The sequence below is a fragment of the Zootoca vivipara genome, chromosome 17 (genome assembly GCF_963506605.1).
Source record: "Zootoca vivipara chromosome 17, rZooViv1.1, whole genome shotgun sequence".
NCBI lineage: Eukaryota > Metazoa > Chordata > Lepidosauria > Squamata > Lacertidae > Zootoca > Zootoca vivipara.
The window spans coordinates 1880837-1903607 of record NC_083292.1 but is presented as its reverse complement, the minus strand read 5'-3'; the positions used below and the strand labels follow the sequence as shown (position 1 = coordinate 1903607).

Sequence of the window (22771 nt, the reverse complement as noted above, 5' to 3'; positions counted from 1 at the left end):
TGTAGTATACATTTAAAGCAGCGTCATCTCACTTTAAACAGGCATGGCTTTCCCCATAGCATTCTGGGAACTATAGTTTCTTATGGGTGCTGTGGGTTGTTAGGAGACCCTCTATACCCTTCACAGAGTGGTTTAATTGTCAGTCCCTCTCCTCAGGGGATTTTCTCCAGTTCAGTCAAGTCTCTAATTTGGTTGGTACAACTAAAATATTCTTGCAATTCAGAAAAAAAATTCAATGTACTGAAACCATAAAAAGCGTTCTTTCCTGCACCCACCTCTTAACCTTTAAGTATGTAATCATAAGCCTCCGTCTCACTATTTATCTAAATAAAAAAGCTCCAAATGCGGCAAAGTTCCCTCCTGGGAGAGTTGCCTTCAGCCCCTTGATCTTTTCTGAACCTGCTCCAGAACATAAAAGAGAATCACTCCAGTTCCTTATTTGAAAGCTAATTTTATGGTTTTTATTATATACAAAAGTCTGTGCCAGTCAGCTTACCCGATGGCAACATTCGGTGAATTTTACAGACTTTCCGGAAACATTCTCCATTATAATCATCCAGTGGGGTTCTTTTGTTAAAATGAACTGCTACAGGAAATTGCCTTGCATCCACCTACAGAGAAAACAACATAGGTAAAGAAAGAGCAGTTGCCCAGAACGACAAAGCATGTCTATTTAGACCTGGGGAACCTCTGGCTCACAGGTCACTTTTGGCCTGCCAGGGCCTCCAATTTGGCCTGTGAGGCCATTTCCCCCAAACCACACCCACCCACCTGCTGGGATCACTGGTGATGCCAGCTAACGGCCTAGAAGATGGGGCTTAACCCTGCATTGGCTCTATGCCTTGTTCCCAGCAAGGAACAGGATCGTGAAGAAGAAGAAGAGTTTGGATTTGATATCCCACTTTATCACTACCCTAAGGAGTCTCAAAGCGGCTAACATTCTCCTTTCCCCTCCTCCCCCACAACAAACACTCTGCGAGGTGTGTGGGGCTGAGAGACTTCAGAGAAGTGTGACTAGCCCAAAGTCACCCAGCAGCTGCATGTGGAGGAGCGGAGACACGAACCCGGTTCCCCAGATTATGAGTCTACCGCTCTTAACCACTACACCACACTGAAGCCAAGGCAGCAGGATTTAATCTCTGCTCTTAAATTGATGAGCAGAGATTAAAGCCTCCTCGAAACAGGAATATGGTGGGAGCTCTTTTAAAATGGTTCTCAAAAGTGTTTTTCTTTAAGATTGTGCATCCCACCCTGCGGCTTGCCCACTCTCAGGAGAAGCGCAGGAGCTCCACTTCTGAGAAAGCTGCAATCTCTACTCCTTAGCTGGAGATCGCCGTGCCTGAGGGAATTATTATTATTACTAAAAAAATTCTACTGCCCTATACCCGCAGGTATAGACAGGAACCTTCCAGACTGCCAGGGCCCACAGGGCCAGACACGGACACCTTCCTTGAAGAACCAGGTACCTCCTATCACAAATCACCAGCCCTGATACACACCAGGAGGGAGTCTATAGGAGGAGGAGGAGGAGGAGGAGGAGGAGGAGGAGGAGGAGGAGGAGGAGGAGGAGGAGGAGGAGGAGGAGTGCCCATGTTCATGTTCAGGCCTTTGAGGGCTCAGCAGTTCTCTCAAGAGGATGGAGTCTGGAGGACGCAGTCCAAAGGCAGGAGGCATCAAAGGCCTCTGTCTGCTCCCAACCTTTGCCGGAGCAAGCGGCAGTCCAGCATCCTTTGACCAGCCCTGCTCCCCTCTCCAGGCTTGCTACTTTCCCTGGGGGCTCTGGTGTTGGAACACCAAATCTCTCCAACGAAGTCCAACCACCATCACCAGCTGAATGTCATGCTGTTACCTGTATAACAGGAGGAGGACTGGCAAACAGTTTTGTGTTGGTGGTGAAATCTTCCACACGCAGTGTGGCAGACATGATGATCAGCTTCAGCGGATGCCCTTTCTGTGAATGTGTAAGGACAAAAACACAGGCAAGAAGGCAGGGGTTTTGCTTGGTGGAGATAAGATGTAGCCAAATCTGAAGGAACTTGATGTGAGATCTTTGAAGACTGTTCAGAAACTCCCCGCAGTGTTCTAGCAGCTGAATGACAAATTAACTAGGCCTATGAGCTATGAACATATTATGCTCAAAAACTATTTTTGAGATTTCCCCCCAAAAAGCTCAACAACTTTGGCAACCCTACCTTATCTGTTCCTGGACCAAATTCAAAGTGCTGCTATTTATTCATTCTCTTACTTTCAGCATCAGGCAAAGTTTGCACAGAAGTATTAAAATAGTATCAAATGGAAACTGTGAAACATCAGCTGCTGATATTACTAGTGTCATTCAACAGAGAGAAAAAGCTTCAAATATTTTTCTTCCTCTCAGGGGAAGATGATCACTGAGGAGTCCTGTGGTAGGGAAGAGCCAACTGGAGCTGGAGCCCTGGAAGCCAGAGAGCAGGCAGTTGTTCTGCCTTTCCTCCCCACAGAGCAAGGTGGTCCCTATGTATCTCCATGGTGGTGGCTGGGCCCACTCCCTCCTGTGGGAGACAAAGGAGAAATTCATTTCTCCCATCTTTCCATTCTCTGTGTCTCTCGAACCCCCTTCTCTCTTGCTGACCGATCGCTCCAGGAGCAACTTATGGAGTGAACAAAACAATTTTTAAAATAGATAAAATCTAACCAATTACTCTTAAGAAAAGCCCTGCTGGATCAGGCCGAAGGCTCGTCTGGTCCAGCATCCTGTTCTTACAGTGGCCAACCAAATAACCACGGGGAGCATGTACCGTGTTTCCCCTTTTTTAAGACGTAGTCATTATATAAGCCATAGCAGGATTTCTAAGCAATTGCGCGATACAAGCCATACCCCGAAAATAAGACATACTGATAGACCCTTCACCCACTAGCAATAACCCCCCTCCTGCCAGCCAACTCCCCCCTTAAAAATCTCTCCCCATTTTGCTGTCGCTCCACAGACACGTATTTCCTTTAAAAGCTTGTAAAAATGCACCGAACAGCCGTAGCTGCTGGCTGCCGAAGCCTTGTGATTTCCCTTCCCCGTTTCTGAGAGCATTTTTTTAAATAAAAAGATCCAAAAATAATTTTTTTAGCCAAGCTGTGTAAGCTCTACTTGGTGAAGGGGAGAAAAGTGGGGTGGGGAGGAGATGAAGGCACGAGGAAGAAAAGAGGGGCGATTGAAGAATGCAAAGGCTGTTTTCCCTTTTAGGGAGAGACCTCCGTGCGCGCGTCTGTCTCTCTCCCCCCCCTGCGTCTCTCTCTCTCTCTCTCTCTCTCTCTCTCTCACACACACACACACACACACACACACAGCCCACCTCTCGCTTCCCCCCACCTTTCCCTAAATTCCCTTCCATTCAATGCACGTTGATTTCCTCTTAACGGGAATCTCCCGTGTCTGATTGTTGTCTCATTGCTTTTACCGGGCATAAAGCAGCCTTTTAAAAATCCTGCTGCAGTTTTCTTTCTACCTTATGCTGCTTGGTTGTCTGTGGAGCTGCCCCTTTAAGGATTTGTAAGTAGTCTGGATCGCAGTCCTTGCCTTGGGGACTTTTATTTATTTATTAAGGACTTTTTCCTTCGCTGTTTGCGAGCTGCTAAAAGGAGCTGCTAAACGCTGCTTTACACAAAAGTTAAACTGCCGGTCCTAACAACACGTGCTTCCTCACCTCGCTGGCTCAATTGCTTCTCAATTGCTACCATTTACCAAGTCAGCAATCTTAATTGCTGCTTAGCTGGCTTCTTTGTTCTCAGCAGGTAGCTTCTTTGCTATCAGTGATAGCACTGCAAAGTGCTATGTTGTTGGAACTTCAGACAGTCTTGCAGTCTTGGGCAGCTGGCTGGTAGAGATCCTTACTTGCTTTAGGTATAGGCTACTGCTAGGACTGTATCACACAGATAGATTCCATTATACTGGTTTAGATTTAAGAAGCTCCAGTGTAGCAGATTGCTATTAAGTGAGTCCCCACCTTGGAGGAGAGAGAGAGCAGCCCTTCGCGAACATCCCAGGGCCGGGGAGAGAGGGCTGCACCAGGGACGCACACACCTCCCTTCCCTCAGACTCGTAATAAAAATACCGGTACCAGTAAGACATCCCACCAAAAATAAGCCACCCTGTGGTTTTTTGAGAAAAAAAAGTAATAAGACGGTGTCTTAAAAAGGGGGAAACACGGTAAGATGCCTCTGACAGCAACAGCACTTTACACATTTGTGGTCCTCAGCAACTGGTAATCAGGTGAATGCTGCTTTCGACAGTGGAGACAGAACACAGCCATCATTGCTAACAACCATGGATAAGCCATGTCCCCCATGAATTTGTCTGATCCTCTTTTTAAAGTCATCCAAGGTGCCTCTTGTGGAAGCGAATTCAATAGTTTAAGGAGCATTGCAGTCCTAGTATTTTCAATATGTGAATGTAAGATCAAGCACATATGACTATTTGTAAAAACCAAAATAATCAAATGTTAGAATGCTATCGATACGTAACCACCCTTTCCCTCCTTACCTTGGCTCTAAGTGGCACAATGCGTGATAAAAGACCAATCAGGATATCCGTATAGATGCTTCTTTCATGGGCTTCATCGAGAATAATGACCCGGTACTTGGACAACAAGAAATCCTGGGAAGACCAAAAGGGTGGGTGGGTGTATGAGGAATACCACAACCACACATCAAAATTCAATCAGACTTATCAACTGATTTGATCCTTAAGGGGGAATTCCCTGACTCAAAACCAACATGTGGGTCTAAGCAAGCTGGGCTGATGAGAGTGGTAATCAAAAACATCTAGAAGCCTGAAGAAGATGCCCATAAACCACTTCTTCAAACTGAACACGGTTCTGAGGACCCCACAAGGAAGTGCAAAACCCTCCTCTCATTCCTGAATCTGAATTCTGGTGGGGTTTTTTGCAGGGTGGGGGGAGAAACTGTTGCTCAGTGACTCAGTCACTGACAACCCATCCAGTTCAGCTCCATCCTGAGGTGTCTCTTAAGTCACCCTAAACCCAACCTGGCAACTTCCAGATCTTTTGGACTCCAACCCCCATCAGACTCAGTAAGCGTGGCAAATGGCCAGAGTAACGATATGGCAAATGGCGTCAAATAGCGTCTGGATAGCAGCAGGTTGGGAACTGGCTGCTTTAAAGTATGTCAACATGTTAAGAAGTGGCATTACATAGGCACAGCCACCTCTCCAAATGCACATTTCGTTTCTGAAAGGAAGAAACACCACCATACCTTCTGGATTTCCTTCAACAACACACCATCAGTCATGAATTTGATTTTGGTGTCATCTGTCACGTTTCCTTCATAACGGATTTGGTATGAAATCACGCTGAGGAGAGAGGATGAAAGGAGCTCTGGGATCAACCTAACATCAAACAAACCAGCACTCTAGAACCACACACAGTCATAGAATCATAGAGTTGCCAGGGACCCAAGGGTCATCTAGTCTAATTCCCTGCAATGCAGGAATCTCAGTAAAAGCATAAATGATGGGTGACCATCCAACCTCTGCTTAAAAAACCCCAGTGAAGTACGGAGAATCCACTTCCTTCTGATGGAGTCTGTTGAACAGCTCTTACCGTCAGAAAGTTCTTCCCAATGTTTAGTCAGATTCTCCTTTCTTGCAACTCCAGAGCAGCAGAAAACAAGCTTGCTCCCTCTTCCATGTGGCAGCCCTTATGATATTTGAAGATGGCTATCATATCTCCTCTCTGCCCTCTTTTCTAGTGTTTGGAAGTATGACCTGCTGAAATATTTTAGGCCCAGAGTGAGGAGCCTCAAGCCTGAGGGTGAAATGTGGCCCTCCAGGTTCCCATCTGGCCCTTGCTTCAGATGCTCCTGGAGTGTCTTTGCCTGGCTGGACTGCGTCCTTGAACTCTGAACATGCTTCTTGCATGTCTGGTTGGGAGGATACAGAGGGCTGTGGGTGTAGAAACTAGCCGACTGTAAAGGTAAAGGTCCAGTCGTGACCGACTCTGGGGTTGCGCGCTCATCTCGCATTATTAGCCGAGGGAGCCGGCGTATATCTTCCAGGTCATGTGGCCAGCATGACAAAGCCGCTTCTGGCGAACCAGAGCAGCACATGGAAACGCCGTTTACCTTCCCGCTGTAGCGGTTCCTATTTATCTACTTGCATTTTGACGTGCTTTCGAACTGCTAGGTTGGCAGGAGCTGGGACCGAGCAACGGGAGCTCACCCCGTCACAGGGATTCGAACCGCCGACCTTCTGATCAGCAAGCCCTAGGATCAGTGGTTTAACCACAGCGCCACCTGGGGCCCCCGACTATGCAAAGGCTAAATTTGCATTCATTGCTATGCCCACTTTTGCCTCTACAGTGGTACCTCAGGTTAAGAACTTAATTTGTTCTGGAGGTCCGTTCTTACCTGAAACTGTTCTTAACCTGAGGTACCACTTTAGCTAATGGGGCCTCCCACTACCGCCGAGCAGTGAAGCAAAGTTCTTAACCCGAGGTACTATTTCTGGGTTAGCAGAGTCTGTAACCTGAAACGTCTGTAACCCGAGGTACCACTGTACCTCCATCCACCTCTGACGTGTGACCCCCCCCCCAGAAGGCAATGCAGTCCTGAAGCTGAAAAAGGTCCCCCTACACCTGATTTAGACCCATGGCATTTGCATTCTCTTGGGACTCACAGGTGGGTTGCAGAAAAGCTGTTGCTGCTTCATAAGACCCCCAACTAAGGCTGACCAAACCAAAGGAGCACTGCCTGGGCTGGAACCCATTCTTCTGGTGAGACATTCATCTTTTCAATTTCCCTTGGCGCTGCAAAGTGGTAGGAGAAAGGCAGGAGCATTTTCTAGTATGAAATGTATTTCTGGCCTGTTGTGTGTCCCACCTTCATGGGAGTCCTCTATGGAGCAGGGACAGCCGTTCACTTTCTAAGGCTTTTTATACTTCTTCTAAAATGGAAGTATGCTGGGCACTGGAATACACAAGTGTATCCTGAGGTGGGAAGCTCAACTGCACAGCAGTTGCTATTAGGAGTCTGTTTTAAAAAAACTCACTGGGTTTCAAAAAGCTCCTCGGCCTTTGGGCTAAGAACAAGAATACAAATCACTGATTTTTATTTACTAGCAATTCTAAGGAAACACTATGTACCATATTTTTCTGTCTATAAGATGCCCCCATGTATAAGACTCCCCCTATTTTGGGGGCCTCTGATTTAAGAAACGGGGGGGGGGAGATGTATCCATGTATAAGATGCCCCCAAATTTTTGACATTATTTTTAAGGAAAAAACCTAGTCTTATACACAGAAAAATATGGTATCTTGTTCTGTGGATTGCCATTTTACAGCTAATATTGTGCCCTATCAGTGCTATTATGTATAAATCAAAGTAAGTACCGGTATGTGAACATGGGTCCCATGTGGCAGGAGACGAGTTAGAGGCGGGTCAGTTGATGATCACTGAGCCAGAGTATGAGCTCCAGCCAGGAAGGAAAGCACCTATTCTGCATGCTCAGACCCTGACTCCTGAATGGTTGGGGTCTGCCCTAAGAAAAACCATCCCAGTAAAAACACCCGTTGGTGGCAGCCAATCTCATATAGGACAGCATCTCTGTACTCTGGGAGGCATACTGACACTTGCCCCATGTTGTTCACGATGTTCCAACTCTACCAGCCAATGACATGCCGCGGAGAAGGGGGAACATGCAGAGTGATGGATGTCAGGATATGGGGTGACTTTATTACAGTGGTGCCTCGACTTACAAATTTAATCTGTTCTGAAGGCACCTTCGGAATAATCAGAACTGGGATGCAGTGAATGAGCAGCTCCACCTTGTGATAGCTCACTTCTGAACATGTCCCAACAGTGGGCTGGCCAACATTTGTTCCAGGTTTCTCAAAATCTTTTCTGATGTCATCTGAAGCAGAGGCTCCCCCCAACCATCACTTCGCTGAAGGCACAGACCTTGGCTGGGGCCAAGGGAAGTTGGTAGGGCAAAACACTTGGAGAGAAGGCTGATCTAAAGCACACTTTCTTGAGTCTGTGCAAGTACGCTTACCTATGTGATAAGTTCATCTCCGTTGCAACACGCTGGGACATAGAAATTGCAGCCACACGCCGTGGTTCTGTGATTCCGATGATGCCGCCAGGGCTACAAGAGCAGTGAACAAAAGATTATCATTGTCAGCAAGGAAAGAAAAAAGGAATTGGGGGGGGGGAGAAGATCATGTTGTAACATAACCCGTGTTCCTTCAGTTCTACACAGAACTGAGAAGAAGCCAAGGGAAGAACTATATTTTATCTTACTAACAGCCTGAACCCAAAGCATGGTATAGTGGTTAGTGTCAGGCTAGGACCTGGGAGACCAGGGTTCAAATCCCCACTTGGCCATGAAGTTCACAGGGTGATCTCCAGCCAATCAATGTCTCCTCACAAGGTTGTTGCAAGGACAAAACAGTGAGAGGCATGTAATTGCCACCTTGAGATTCTTAGAGGAAGGCTGGGATAGAAATAAAACAGCAACAACTGCTGGCTGGCCAGTGCAAATTAATATTTGAGATTTAGCCTCATGGCTGTCATGCATTGACTCTCACTGAACCCACAAAAAGCTGGTAGGTCGCAATGCTAAAAGTAGAAGCCACTACTGATGAGTTCCACTCTCCAATACCAGCCTTGCCCAGCCTGATGCTGCTGGACTACAACTCACATCAGCTCTAGCCAGTGCGGTTAATGGTCAGCGATGATGGGTGTTGTCATCCACCATCATCTGGTGGGCACTAGGTTGGGCCAGGCTGGTCTAGGCATAGCGATGCTCTGCTTTCTTGACCTGGACCATGTCCCTCTGCCACCCTTTGCCTGCACAATTCCTTTCTGCTTACAGTGCACAGCCCCCGTCTTCTTTTCTCTTTGGCTTCTTCTCCTTTCTAATTCCATGACCCCACCCTATATTATTTCCTCTGCTCCCTGCTTTCCAGGCTTATTTTGCCCCAGGTCATTTATAAAAGCAACTGAAATCTGCATAGTCCCATACATATATTTAAAGGTGAGACAGTCCCTGTCCAGACTTAACATCCAAGAGGCACAATACAAAAGAGAAAAGGAATGGGGAGAGAAGACAAGAGCAAGTGTTGCGGCACCTGCTCCTTCACTGGCTGGGCCACTCGCCCTTGTCATGATGCTGTTCCTGGGAGCTGAGGGATGCAGCAACCTTGCTGAGACCAGAGGGCACCTCCCTTAATCCCTGCAGTCCCAAGGCAACAGGTTAAAGCAGCCTGCTGCCTGCGCAAAGAAAACATAAGAAGCGGCCTTATGTTTAAGAAAGGTCCATTGACTTCAGTAATGTCTACACTGACTGGCAGCAGCTCTCAAGGATTTCAGGCTGGGTTCTCTCTAAGACCTACCAGGAGGTGCCAGGGATTGAACCTGCGACCTTCTGCATGCAGAAGCAGCCATTTCTAGAATCTCCTAGCATTCCCGTTTCCCTTCCAGTAAGCATACAGCCTCTCCTGTCTTTAAGTGCTATAAACCTTCAGAGCCCCCTCTCTGCTCAGTTTCCTTCAGCCTCACTCTCTGCACGCCCTTCTCTCACTTTCCTCTTTCCCATAGCACTGCCTACTTGTCACCCTTGCTCTGGCCTCCTTGCTGCTCAGATGTCCTGCATCCTGGGGCCTCCTTCCAGTTTGCAATCTTCCTGCGTGCAAGATTATAATCCCAACCTAACAGACAACTTTCTTTTCCAGCACAGAAGCTGGGCTACAAATGGGTTTACTAGCTCCCCCTGAACAACTGAACATCCTGTGCCATCACACCAACTCAGCCAATCACTGTCAGAGTACAATTATTGTTTTTGGAGGGAATTCCATGGCGAAGGAGAAGGCAACTTGTGAAAGCACCAAAATCTAGGAACACTGATATTTTTTCCTCTTGGCATAAAATGAGTGATTTTTTTAAAAAAAAGGTGTAATACCTGGCATATCCCGCTTCGTAGAGAAATTGAGGGACTTGTGTGGTCTTCCCACTGCCAGTTTCTCCACAAATGATAACAACAGAGTTCTCATTGATGGCTTCCATGATGACTTGTTCTTCGGCAAGGATAGGGAGCTTCAGCCTGGCTTCCTTTCAAAGCAAAGTTGCATCTTTACATAGGCAAAGGGTCAAATTACTGATCTAAACTAAACTAAAATGGCATCAAACAATTAATTTAAAGTAACTTCCAGTGGTGTAAGCTTAGGGCACAATCCTCTGCATGTTTACACAGGTGTATGTCCCACTGTGTTCAGCGGAGCTTAATAATCAGTGTGTTTAGGGTTGCAGCCCTACGAATCAACATACAGTACAAGTTGTACAGTACAGTACAAATCTTACTGCAATGGGAATTCAATCCTCTAAGGAAACCAGTAATCTAGTTTTTTTGCCATGCCCAAGAATTTTAAACACTACCGTGAGTAATGTCAGATTTCTGATATTAGGCAAGTGCATACATCTGAGGTCAAATTCACCTTGCTACTTGGCAGAGTGTTACCAAAGGATACACAAGTGGTAAGCTTCCATGGTGGAAAGTGTGAGATATATATATAATGAAATAAACAATAACCACTTCGTGAAACAGCTGCTTGTCCCATCCTTCAGAGAGGCATTTTTTTTAACCCGCTTTCCTGTTTCTCTATATCTCTGCCAGGGGTTCGAGTGTGAAGGGGGAAATTCTCCTCTCTGTGACAAGAAATTTAAGGGGCCAAAGAAAGATGGGCATGCCCAGATGGGCATGCCATTCTCAGAAGGAGGGCATAACCAATTGGCAAGCTGGTCTTCAGCATTGTCTGACCATGTAATGAGGAGAATTTCACCTCACATCTGTATGCAGAAGTTGAAAAATTTCTGGGGGCACATGATGTAGACACAATTGATAAAGCTAAGCAGGGCCTAGTCTGGATAGTGCCTGGATGGGAGAGAGTTTGGCAACCCAATGGCCACAACCCTGAGCTTGACAGGATATATATGCACCAATACAGGGATAGCCACTGAGGTGCCTTCCAAATCGTGTTGACTACAATTTCCCATCTTTCCAGCTAAATATCCATGCTGACTGGGGCTGATGGGAGTTTGAGTCCAACAACACTTTGGAGGGCACCTGTACTAAATAAATAAAAATGAGCTCTTTAGGTCCAAATTTTGACCTCCTCTTCAGCATCTGTTCAGCTCCAAGGTCACAAACATCATGTGCCCAAGAAAAATTCAATCAAAAGATTCCACGTCTCAAAACATCCCCCGTTTATTGTTAACACAAATACTAAAAGGCATTTTGTGTGTGGAATCTGCATGCACTTCTGCAGAGAAAAGTGTCATGAATCTCACATGGGTGATCCATTGTTGCTGCTGCTTGTGATGCAAGAGGGTGCATTTTTGGCTTGTTCGCGTTCAAAACTGACCTGAATCTCGGGGGATCTGTCCACTGGGATGAAAACAGTAGGCCCCAGTAATGGCTTGGGAGCATGAAAATGTTGCTTTGGTGTGCTGGGTGGAGATGCAATGGCTTTCTTTGGCTCCTCAGACAGCTCCTCCGGGGCTGCTGCCTTTTCTGCCTGCTCTTCTGGCTCATTTTCCTCCTCGTCTTCCTCCAAGGAAATCTCAGCCTCCTCCTCCTCAGACTCTGCCTCCAGTTCAGGTCTGCGTCTTTTTCTGTTTGCACCACCAACGCTTTTAATTTTTTCCAGATGGGAGGCACTCACTTCTTGGATTGTCCTGAAACACCCATGTCACATTGACACACAAGACAAGTCCACTCTAAGCACATCTAAGATCCTCAGATGCAACATAGCAGGAATAAGGAACTATTTTTCTTCAGGGGCCACAAGCCAAAGCCAAATATGGATGAAATTGGAGCAAGAAGTGGGTGGAGTCTGCAGCATTGCACAGCACTCACTCTCTCTCTCTCTCTGCCACTCCATCACTCACTTTCTTTGCCACCCTGTCTCTTTCTCTAGTCTCTCTCTTTCTCTCTTATTCACATCCTCTGTGCCATTTCTCTCTCACACTTCACCCGTCTCTTTCTGTCCCCTTCCATCTTTCTGTGTGTCCCCATCTCTCTCCACCTTACCCATCCCTCACGTTCTCTCTCTGTCTCCCCACCCCTCCAGCTCTCTGCAGCATTTGGAGGGCCATATGGAACTAGGCCAGGGACTGCATGCAGCCCCTGGGCTACAGGTTGCCCATCCTGCTTTATAGAACCAGAGACACCAGCTAAGAAGATGCACTCTGAAAGCTGGAGAGCTCAAGGGAAGCTACATGGGGAGAACGCCCCACCCGCTGCGAATCACAAAAAGGCCAAAGAAGGGAAGAGTATGTCCACGTTGCAACAAGAGCAACAAGCCGGACATACCCAGAACTTACCATTTAGGCTGGTACATCCGGTCCCCTGTCCCTATTTTGGACGTGGTATAAAACATCTTCATCTCGGCCTCGGAAGCCTGGACTTCACTCAGCTTTCTCAGCAACTCCGCTCGCTAGAATTAGAAAGGGTTGTATGAAGCAAGTCTGCCCTAAGAGGCATTCACACCAGGATAGCACTTTAAACAGTGATGGCTTCCCCCAGAGAATTGTGGGAGCTGTAGTTTGTTAAGGGTGCTGAGAGTTGCTAGGAGACCCCCTGCACAGAGCTACAGTTCTCAAAAACGGAAGAGGAGAGTTAACTCCTCTTCCCAGGGCACTCTAAGAATTGTAGCTCTGAGATGGGAAGAGGGTCTCCCAACAACTCTCAGCACCCTTAAAAAAACTACAGCTCCCTGGATTCTTTGGGGAAAGCCAAGCGGTATCATATGCTTCAAATGTATGGTGTGAATATAGGCCTCGTTAATACTGGGTGGTGTGTCAGATTTTCCTAACAGTTTGAATTCAGTGGGAAGCAAAATGAAGAGTGCCTTGTATATGCTGTGATGCCACAGAACTTCCCCCACCCTGCAAAAAGTGGAGCAGAGGGAGAGACCGGCAGAGGGGCTCAATTGAGATGCCAGCTCCATTGGGTTCCTCCTCTCCCAGAACTATTTACATTCTAAAGGTAAAGGTAAAGGGACCACTGACCATTAGGTCCAGTCGTGACCGACTCTGGGGTTGCGCGCTCATCTCGCTCTATTGGCCGAGGGAGCCGGCGTATAGCTTCCAGGTCATGTGGCCAGCATGACAAAGCCGCTTCTGGCAAACCAGAGCAGCACATGGAAACGCTGTTTACCTTCCCGCTGTAGCGGTTCCTATTTATCTACTTGCATTTTGACGTGCTTTCGAACTGCTAGGTTGGCAGGAGCTGGGACAAGCAACGGGAGCTCACCCCGTCACAGGGATTCGAACCGCCGACCTTCTGATCAGCAAGCCCTAGGCTCAGTGGTTTAACCACAGCGCCACCTGGGTCCCTATATTTACATTCTAGCAGGGCATTATTTAAAAAATTGCATCTTTAAGAACCAGTGTTTGCTTGGTTTCCTCTTCCTGCCTTATCCTATTTTTCTTTTATGTTGTGTGATCCTAAAACCGCTGGTCCATCTATCTCAATATTGTCTACACTGACTGGCAGGAGCTTTCCTGGGTTTCAGACAGGGAATACTCCCAGCCCTACCAAAGGATGCCGTGGGCCACGTCTCCTTGGTGTTCTCTTGGCCTCCACACTCCAAAACATACCTTTTCCTTCTTTGCTTTCTGTTCCAAAACCTTCTGCAGGATTTTCTTCTGCTTCTTGGTCAGTGGCTTCTTTTCTGGGCCCCTTTCAGAAGTTACTTTTTTATCCTTGGTTTTCTGTGATGGGAGGACCAGGGGGTTACTCTCATCCACCCCTTTTGTAATGGCTTCATCTGGAACAACAGAAAGAAGGGCTTGTTTTGGTCACCACAATCTTTAAACGGGGGGGGGGACCTAGGCCCTTTCCAACGTTGCTGGGACTGCAGCATCTGGAGGGACATATGTCCCCCACCCCAGCTTGAAGTATTTTCAGCACAATCTTGTGCACATTTGCTCCAATGTGAGCCCTGTTCAGCTTAGTGACGTAAGAACTTCAGGAAAGCCTCCTGGATCAGGTCAGTGGCCCATCTAGTCCAGTATTTTCTCAGTGACCAGCCAGATTACTGTAGGAAGCATGCAAGCAGGACCATCCTGAGCACAACAGCACTCTCCCCTCTTGTGGTTTTCAGCAACTGGTACGCAGAAGTGTAATGCCTCCGATACTCTGAGATAACTGTGTGCAGGACTGCAGTGTTTAAAGGCAGCGTCTGTTGTTGGAATCTGTCTGTCTCGAGAAACAATGGGGTGTGACTCTGGGGGTGAAGTCAAACTGTTGCATTAGAGGTCACCCCAAGTGACCTCTCTGGGGCGTAACCCCTGGCAGTGTGTTTCAGGCAGGGTCCTCGGCTGCCCAGATGACAGGACCCCCCTGTCAGCCTCGCTGATGTGGTCCAAAGGAAAGCAGACAGAGCAACACGTTTGGCAGTAGCTTGGCTGTAGGAGTTGCCAGAAGGAAGCGTACAAGGCACCCTCTAACCATCTTAGGGACTCCACTCTGGATTTGTGTAGGGTTTGCTCCTTAGCCTTTCCTTCGCCTGAAGAAATCCCTCAAGGCAGTGGAGGTTTAGGATCAGAGTTTCCCTTCTCCTAGATGGGCTCCCTTCCCAGGCTGACAAGCAGCATCACACCACTTACTTCTGACCTCTTCAAAGAAACTTGCAACTGATCAATGTACCGTTCACAAGGACACAGCAGGGCAGCGTATACTGTAAGGGTCTTGGGAAAGTGGGCATATGCACAGAACATGATCAGAGCATCCAAGGGTGCAAAGCATCATTTTTATTCATCATATTTATATTTTATTCATCGTATTTATTCATTATATTCATGAGTCTGACCAAACTGCAGGAGGCAGTGGAAGACAAGAGTCGGACACGACTAAACAACTAAACAACAAATTTATAACCCACCCTTTCCTCACCACCCCAAAGCCTCTTTACACCACTCTTCAGCCAAAAGGACACCCAGAGTGAATGACACCAACCTACAGGAACCCTAACAGGGTGCTGAGTCTACAATCCAGCTCAGTATTGTCTGGCAGCGACTCTCCAACATTTCAGACAGGGATCTTTCCCAAACCTACTACCTGGAGATGCAAGGGGCTACACCTGGGACCTTCTGCATACAAAGCAGATGCTCTAACACTGAGCTATGAGCCTACCCCAACTATGGATTCTCATGAGAACATAATTAGAGACCTGCTGCATCATGTCCACAGCCTGCCTAGTCCAGCATGGGGGGAAGAGACCGAGAGGGAGTTAAGAGAGGTGGGAGGAAAGAAGCAAATTCAAGTTATTCCGTCAAACTGACCTGCTCTCTCAGCAGGCCATAAGAAATGTGTATTCTACTTATAGAACTCATTGCTGCAAGAAGCAAGGAGGGCACTAGTTTAGACAAATTCATCAGAGGGGGATAAAGGCTATCAGCAGTGATTAGCTATGACAACTAGATAAACAAAAACAACTTAAGCTGCCCTTGGATACCAGATGCTGTTTGTGGACTCTTAGAGGAAAGTTCTTAAAGGGCCCCATAAATTTCATGACATCCTAGTCCGGTCAGCTGGTGCCCTCCAGCTATTGCTGGGCCACAGCTCCTGGTCACCCAAGCCTGCAGGCCAGTGGTCAGGGGTGATTATTATTAATAATAATTTATTACATTTCTAAGCACCCGAGGATCACAGGGTGGTTTACAATACAAAAACACAAACATATAGACCACAGTACCATATAGTACATATAGACCACTCTTGAGAGTCCCATGGACTGCAAGATGAAACCTATCCATTCTGGGGGGGGGAATCAGCCCTGAGTGCTCACTGGAAGGACAGATCGTGAAGCTGAGGCCACCTCATGAGAAGAGAACACTCCCTGGAAAAGACCCTGATGTTGGGAAAGATGGAGGGCACTAGGAGAAGGGGACGACAGAGGACGAGATGGTTGGACAGTGTTCTGGAAGGTACCAACATGAGTTTGACCAAACTGCAGGAGGCAGTGGAAGACAGGAGTGCCTGGTGTGCTATGGTCCATGGGGTCACGAAGAGTCGGACACGACTAAACAACAACAACCAGTAAAAAACAACAACAGCCACGCACCATCCCCATCTAGCAGGACCAGTGGTCTGGGATGATGGGAGTTGTAGTCCAGCAACAGCTGGGGACCCAAGGTTGAGAAACACTGCTTTAAACGGCCAGAATTCTTTAATAAGCCAAAGGCCAGGGAGAAGAGGGATGTCTTTGCCTGGCACCTAAACATATGTGAGGAAGGCGCCAGGCGAGCCTCCCTGGATGATGGGGCTGGGGGAGGGGAGGAGTCACTGCAGTTGGAGGTCACCAGCTTGGGGGAAAGAAAGGTCGCCTGTTGCTGTAAACAGGACACTGGTCTTTTCTCTTTCCTCATGCAAGCCTTGCGCGCGGCCAGGAGCCCCTGCGAGAAAGCCACGCACGGGTCGTTCGGGCGCGCATGAAAGGCCCCCGTTCCAAGGAAGCAAACTCACCGCCCAGCTCCAGCTGCACGGGCTCCTGGGACGGCAGGCCCCGCTGGCCGCGGCTCTCCGGGAGGCGGGCCTTCCAGTTGCGCCTCTGGCGTGCTTTACCCATCGGGGCGACTCGGGAGGCGCGCGGAGGTCGCCCACGTGGACCGCGAAACGCAATGCAAGCCCGGCGCTTCCGCCTCCTGCCAGCGACGGGGCCGCCCAATCTCGCGAGAACGGGCACAAAGCTCACGTGGGTAGAGAGAGGCGGGGGCATCGCGGAGGGGGCCGCACTAAGGTCGCAAATCCAGCAGAAAGGGCGGGATTTCTTTACTGTCTTGTGTAGTGTATCTGACGAAGTGTGCATGCACACGAAAGCTCATACCAAAATATAAACTTAGTTGGTCTTTAAGGTGCTACTGAAGGAATTTTTTTATTTTGCTTCGACTCAGACCAACACGGCTACCTACCTGTGTCTTGTGTAGTGTAATACTGTAGTATTTTTTGCCATAAATAAATAAAGCACAAACATTAGGATGCCTGTTGCTCCCCCCTCCCCAATGCTTGCAGTGGAGCTGATTGTTTTTAATGTTGGTTAATGAGTTAATGAGTGGTTAATGAGATGACACAACCTTGATGGCAGAAAGTGAGGAATTAAAGAACCTTTTAATGAGGGTGAAAGAGGAGAGCACAAAATATGGTCTGAAGCTCAACATCAAAAAAACCAAGATCATGGCCACTGGTCCCATCACCTCCTGGCAAATAGAAGGGGAAGAAATGGAAGAAGTGAGAGATTTTACTTTCTTGGGCTCCTTGATCACTGCAGATGGTGACAGCAGTCACGAAATTAGAAGACGCCTGCTTCTTGGGAGAAAAGCAATGACATACCTAGACAGCATCTTAAAAAGCAGAGACATCACCTTGCCAACAAAAGTCCATATAGTTAAAGCTATGGTTTTCCCAGTAGTGATGTATGGAAGTGAGAGCTGGACCATCAAGAAGGCTGATCACCGAAGAATTGATGCTTTTGAATTATGGTGCTGGAGGAGACTCTTGAGAGTCCCATGGACTGCAAGAAGATCAAACCTCTCCATTCTGAAGGAAATCAACCCTGGGTGCTCACTGGGCACTAGGAGAAGGGGTCGACAGAGGATGAGATGGTTGGACAGTGTTCTCGAAGCTACGAACATGAGTTTGACCAAACTGTGGGAGGCAGTGAAAGACAGGAGTGCCTGGCGTGCTCTGGTCCATCCGGTCAGGACCAGACCCGGAGGCAGGGATAGTCCTCAGAAAATGACTAAACCTGCCTCCTCGGTAATGACATGGTCTGGTCTCAGCGTAACTCCTCCTCCTACCTGTTATCACTGAGATCGGTTGTCCCAGTGCATTCCGCCCCCCCCCCCCCCGTGGAACCTGCCCCAGCCCTGACCCCTCCAATTAAGAACAAAATAAAACCTACCGTATATAAGCACTCAAAACAATAAAAAACAATAAAAATTAAAAATGTGCCAAAATTAAACAAATTCCCAAACCCGACTAAAACCCGACTAAACATTCCTCCCGCCCCCCACACCACAAAGAATTTAAAAAGGCAAAAACCAAAATTTTAAAGAAACATTTTAAAAAGAACTCTGCTGCAGCAGTCCTTTTGAGGCCTGTCAGGCCCCACCCTGGGCCAGATGGTGAGAGGCAGGGACAGGACCTGCAGGCACTCAGGCAGGGGAGTCCTCTCTAAAAGTCTTGGATGAAGAGGAAAGTTCAAATTTTAGTTGCCATTTTGATGCCACAGTCCTGGTTCCTAAGGAAGAACAAATGCCTTTCCACTTTGCCTACACCCTACCCATCTGTCAAAGTTTGCTCTGGGAGTGGGGTAGGTTAGATGGTAGATAACTACTTGGCAGATCCTATTCTGCTGCAATAATGGGAAAGCAGTATAAAAATCAAGGTGCGAACACCCGAAGCCTCCTGCAACTTGAGCTTTCTGAGTGATCTGGTGTTAACAAGGATGCAGAAATAACCATTCCTACAGCCTCCAAAATTATGGTTTGGAGAACCTATAAAAGAGAGAAATTGAATAGTTACCTAATACATACAAAGATTTGGGTGGGTGGTGATGGTATAAGGTGCTTATAAGGTAGCGCAGGAGAGCAAACCACTTTCCTTACACAAAGGAAGCATTTCTTTCAAATAGAATCATAGAATCATAGAGTTGGAAGAGACCACGAGGGCCATCCAGTCCAACCCCCTGCCAAGCAGGAAACACCATCAAAGCATTCTTGACAGATGGCTATCAAGCCTCTGCTTAAAGACCTCCAAAGAAGGAGACTCCACCACACTCCTTGGTAGCAAATTCCACTGCCGAAAAAGCTCTTACTGTCAGGAAGTTCTTCCTAATGTTTAGGTGGAATCTTCTTTCTTGTAGTTTGAATCCATTGCTCCGTGTCCGCTTCTCTGGAGCAGCAGAAAACAACCTTTCACCCTCCTCTATATGACATCCTTTTATATATTTGAACATGGCTATCATATCACCCCTTAACCTTCTCTTCTCCACGCTAAACATACCCAGCTCCCTAAGCCGTTCCTCATAAGGCATCGTTTCCAGGCCTTTGACCATTTTGCTTGCCCTCTTCTGGACACATTCCAGCTTGTCAGTATCCTTCTTGAACTGTGGTGCCCAGAACTGGACACAGTACTCCAGGTGAGGTCTGACCAGAGCAGAATACAGGGGTTCTATTACTTCCCTTGATCTAGATGCTATACTCCTATTGATGCAGCCCAGAATTGCTTTGGCTTTTTTAGCTGCTGCATCACACTGCTGACTCATGTCAAGTTTGTTGTCTACCAAGACTCCTAGATCCTTTTCACATGTACTGCTCTCAAGCCAAGTGTCACCCATCCTGTATTCGTGCCTTTCATTTTTTGTTGCCCAAGTGTACATTTACATTTCTCCGTGTTAAAATTCATCGTTTGCTTTGGCCCAGTTGTCTAATCTGTTAAGGTCATTCTGAAGTGTGATCCTGTCCTCTGGGGTATTAGCCACCCCTCCCAATTTGGTGTCATCTGCAAACTTGCTTAGGATGCCCTCAAGCCCTTATTTATTGATTACTGCTGGGGGGGGGGGAGAATGATGAGTTGTGTGTGGATAGAGAGAATGAGTCGTCATTGCAGAGATTGGTAAAAAGGAAATGGCCAGATTCAAAGGTTCTATATCTTGGATTACCAGAAGCTGGATATTACATATAGCATCCAGCTAAGTAGACCCACTGAAATTAATGAACCTAAGTTAGTCATGCCCATATTCTGAGAAGGAATAACACTGGATACAACCCAAAACAGATTGGTGGTAGCTACTGCCATCCCATTTAGCTTTTGACTTTTTGAGGGAAACTGTACAGCCAATGATGGCTGGGCCAGATAGACATGATCTGACCTCCACAAGGAACAGAATCTTTCTCAAAAATTCAAGTTCTAGGATGCTACTAATCTAGTGTGCAGCCTGTTGTTTTTATGCCAAAGGTGGGAGAAACACAACAACCCAGTGGTCTTAAAAGCCTCAGGGAACCTTCTCCACAAAGCTCATGTGTGGCAAAGGATTCTGGAACATGTTCTATGTTGCGTATGAATGCAGAGCAGGCACTAGACCTGTTGTGCTCAACTCCTTTCCTTGCCATCAGAAAGAGCACACTATAATGCACCAGGCTCTCCTGCAACTAGGCACCATGAAGGAAGGTTGATAATGATGGGCAATGGTCACCTGTCATGTAATTGTGCCCACCTTTACTGCTGACATTCTTACTGATGAATCCATGATCAGCTTCCAAAGTGCCCCAGGGTTTTCTTCAATGCATCCCCAAAATCATGAGAATAAAATCTTCCACTGCATTGCAAAGTTACAGTAAACATTTAAAGTTTAATTGGTCACAACACCATAATTCAGTTGTGAAATCAGTCTACAAATAGTCCACTAAATAGTAGTACATTGAGCTGGTGGTCAGTTAATAAATAAGGACATGAATAGCAGTTTCTTTTTCTTAAAAAAAGCTTGAGATCATTATGACTACTCAACATTATTGTGAGCAAAACCTAGTCTTTCCCTAAAGATCATAATTAAAAGAATACACACATTTTCTTCAGACCAATTTTTTTAAAAAAGAACACACAATTTTGGCATATAGACTTTTTAAAAACTACCTAATACTGTACTTAAGATCAGAAGTCCAAACAGGATACAAGGTCACTACGTTCAGTGCTGATAAACAGTGTCACAATCAACATTTCCCCCCTTGCTTTACAACAGAAAAAGATTTCTAACATGGCAATTGTCATCATAGCTCAATGGAATCATCCAAGTTTAAATTCACATGCAGAACACAGTATAACTTCATGTTCTCCAAAAGGGGGAAAATAGATAAATAGGTCAAGATATATCACTAGCTGCCAAATACAGATTATTGGGATGGTCCATGAGTCACAAGGAAACAAATATTTACCTTCATCAAAACAAAGCTACAGCAGAAGCAGAGGAACTGTGCACATTAACTATGCAAATAAACTTTTAGAAAGCAGATTACATCTTGGGAGGGCAGAATATGCCACTAAGCTACAGTAGTTTCGGTACACAGTACTTGAACATCCAATATCACTTCTTAAAAAGCAGTACATTCAGGAAACAGCAACTCTGTTCTATTTATCACCACAGCTGATACACAGATTGATGTTTCCACTACAATTGCGAACCACTGGTAGAGTAAAGCATGAGGTTCTCTCAAGTAGTAGCTTCCAAGGAATTTAGTTCATTTATCAAGCTGAAATGAAAGGTGGACACATGCACAATGGTTTCTTCCACACTGGGAGCACAAACAGCTCAACACACGTTCACATTCATTGTGTTGTGTCTCACTGGGCCAAACATCTAATCATAGGCAAGAAGTGCAGGGTCCCCTTGACTTATCATTTGCTCTAGTCTAGGGTGTGAATTGCCCTCTCTCTTCTGCAGTTTGCTTTAGCCATGATGTAGCACATGTGGCCCTCTAGATTCTGTTGTTCTCCAGCTCCCATCAGCTTCAACCAGAATGGCCAGCGGTCAGGGATGATGGGAGTTGTGCTCCAGCAATATCTGGCAAGCAACAAGTTTCCCATCCCTGGCACTGTGCTTTGTCTCCCTTGGCCCTAACCAAGAATGCCTTAGAACCACATGGTGAGCACAGATGTAGGTAGTTTAACAGCCATGGAAAGGAAAAGAATATTAGCACACCAGAGAAGTGCAACAAGGGTGAGGAAAGAGGGAGGACATATGCAAGCCTCCTAGTTAAGACATCTGGCATGTTCTCCCTACACTTACGGTACTCATTATGACTTTAAATGGTCTTGGCTATTTTTAATTTTGACCCTAATAGGCTCCTTTGTGAGGAACTTCTTGATGTGAATGCAAAAAGACAGCTTGTAGAGGAATAAGCAAGGCAGCCCAGCAATTCCAACCCAAGTCCATACTGAAGGAATCACAGTAGGCAGCAATACCAAAGCAGTGCTAGTGATAATTGAAAAGTGATTATGTGTATTTAAGCCTATGATTTTATGCCTGCCAATGACTGAGTGCACTGCCCTGCTGCTTTGCTTGCCCCTTGAACATTCTTGTCTCTCAGTGTATACATTGGTTAAATGAGCATATAGGTGCTTTCTCTTCTCTTAAGTGCCTCTAGATACAGCAGCAGCACAAATCAGAGAAGTCTGACTCATCCAATGGGATGAGATTACGAAGAAACAGAACAAAGGAGTCAATTACAGGAAGAACAAAGCTTGTATCCTATAGAACTTGAGAAAACTGTTAATATAACATCACATTTACCTTCAAAAGTGTAATAGCTGCATTTTGTAATAATGGTCAGAACATTTTTCAAGTACACTGGACAATACTTTGTGCTCCTCTCTAATTTTAAAAACAGACCATACATAAATGGAGAAGGGGGGAAGCTAAGAAAACACACACCCAGTTTTACTTATACTATCCAAGCATAGTGTACAAACTATGTACATCAGTATTTCTCTCAACAATAACCTTATATAGTGAAATGTTTTTGTGTATAAAAATATATACATTCTTCTTGCATTCACTATAGCCATGGGAAACTAATTTTAAGCAATGGGGTAAATTTCATAGAGGTTTTCTCATCTGAAAAGAAATCCAGTTTTTATACCAAGGGTATATTTTTCCAACAGTAGTTATGAGCATTTGATTGCAGAGACTGGCTGCAGTCCTCTGTATACTTATTCAGAATCAAGTTC

General features: G+C 46.4%; 1 protein-coding gene across 1 annotated transcript in view; it reads right to left on the bottom strand.

Annotated features, from left to right (window-relative positions):
• Positions 1-16706, bottom strand: part of DHX37 (DEAH-box helicase 37) — a 47771-nt gene extending 31065 nt beyond the window's left edge. Inside the window, exons 1-10 of the mRNA XM_035098235.2 lie at positions 16514-16706; positions 13645-13814; positions 12367-12479; positions 11406-11718; positions 9947-10095; positions 8039-8131; positions 5245-5341; positions 4514-4627; positions 1850-1951; positions 497-611 (exon numbers count right to left, since the gene is read on the bottom strand). Of these exons, the coding sequence (XP_034954126.1) occupies positions 497-611; positions 1850-1951; positions 4514-4627; positions 5245-5341; positions 8039-8131; positions 9947-10095; positions 11406-11718; positions 12367-12479; positions 13645-13814; positions 16514-16616 (1369 nt within the window). The 5' untranslated portion in view covers positions 16617-16706. The remainder of the gene's footprint in view (positions 1-496; positions 612-1849; positions 1952-4513; positions 4628-5244; positions 5342-8038; positions 8132-9946; positions 10096-11405; positions 11719-12366; positions 12480-13644; positions 13815-16513) is intronic.
• Positions 16707-22771: the final 6065 nt, after the last annotated feature.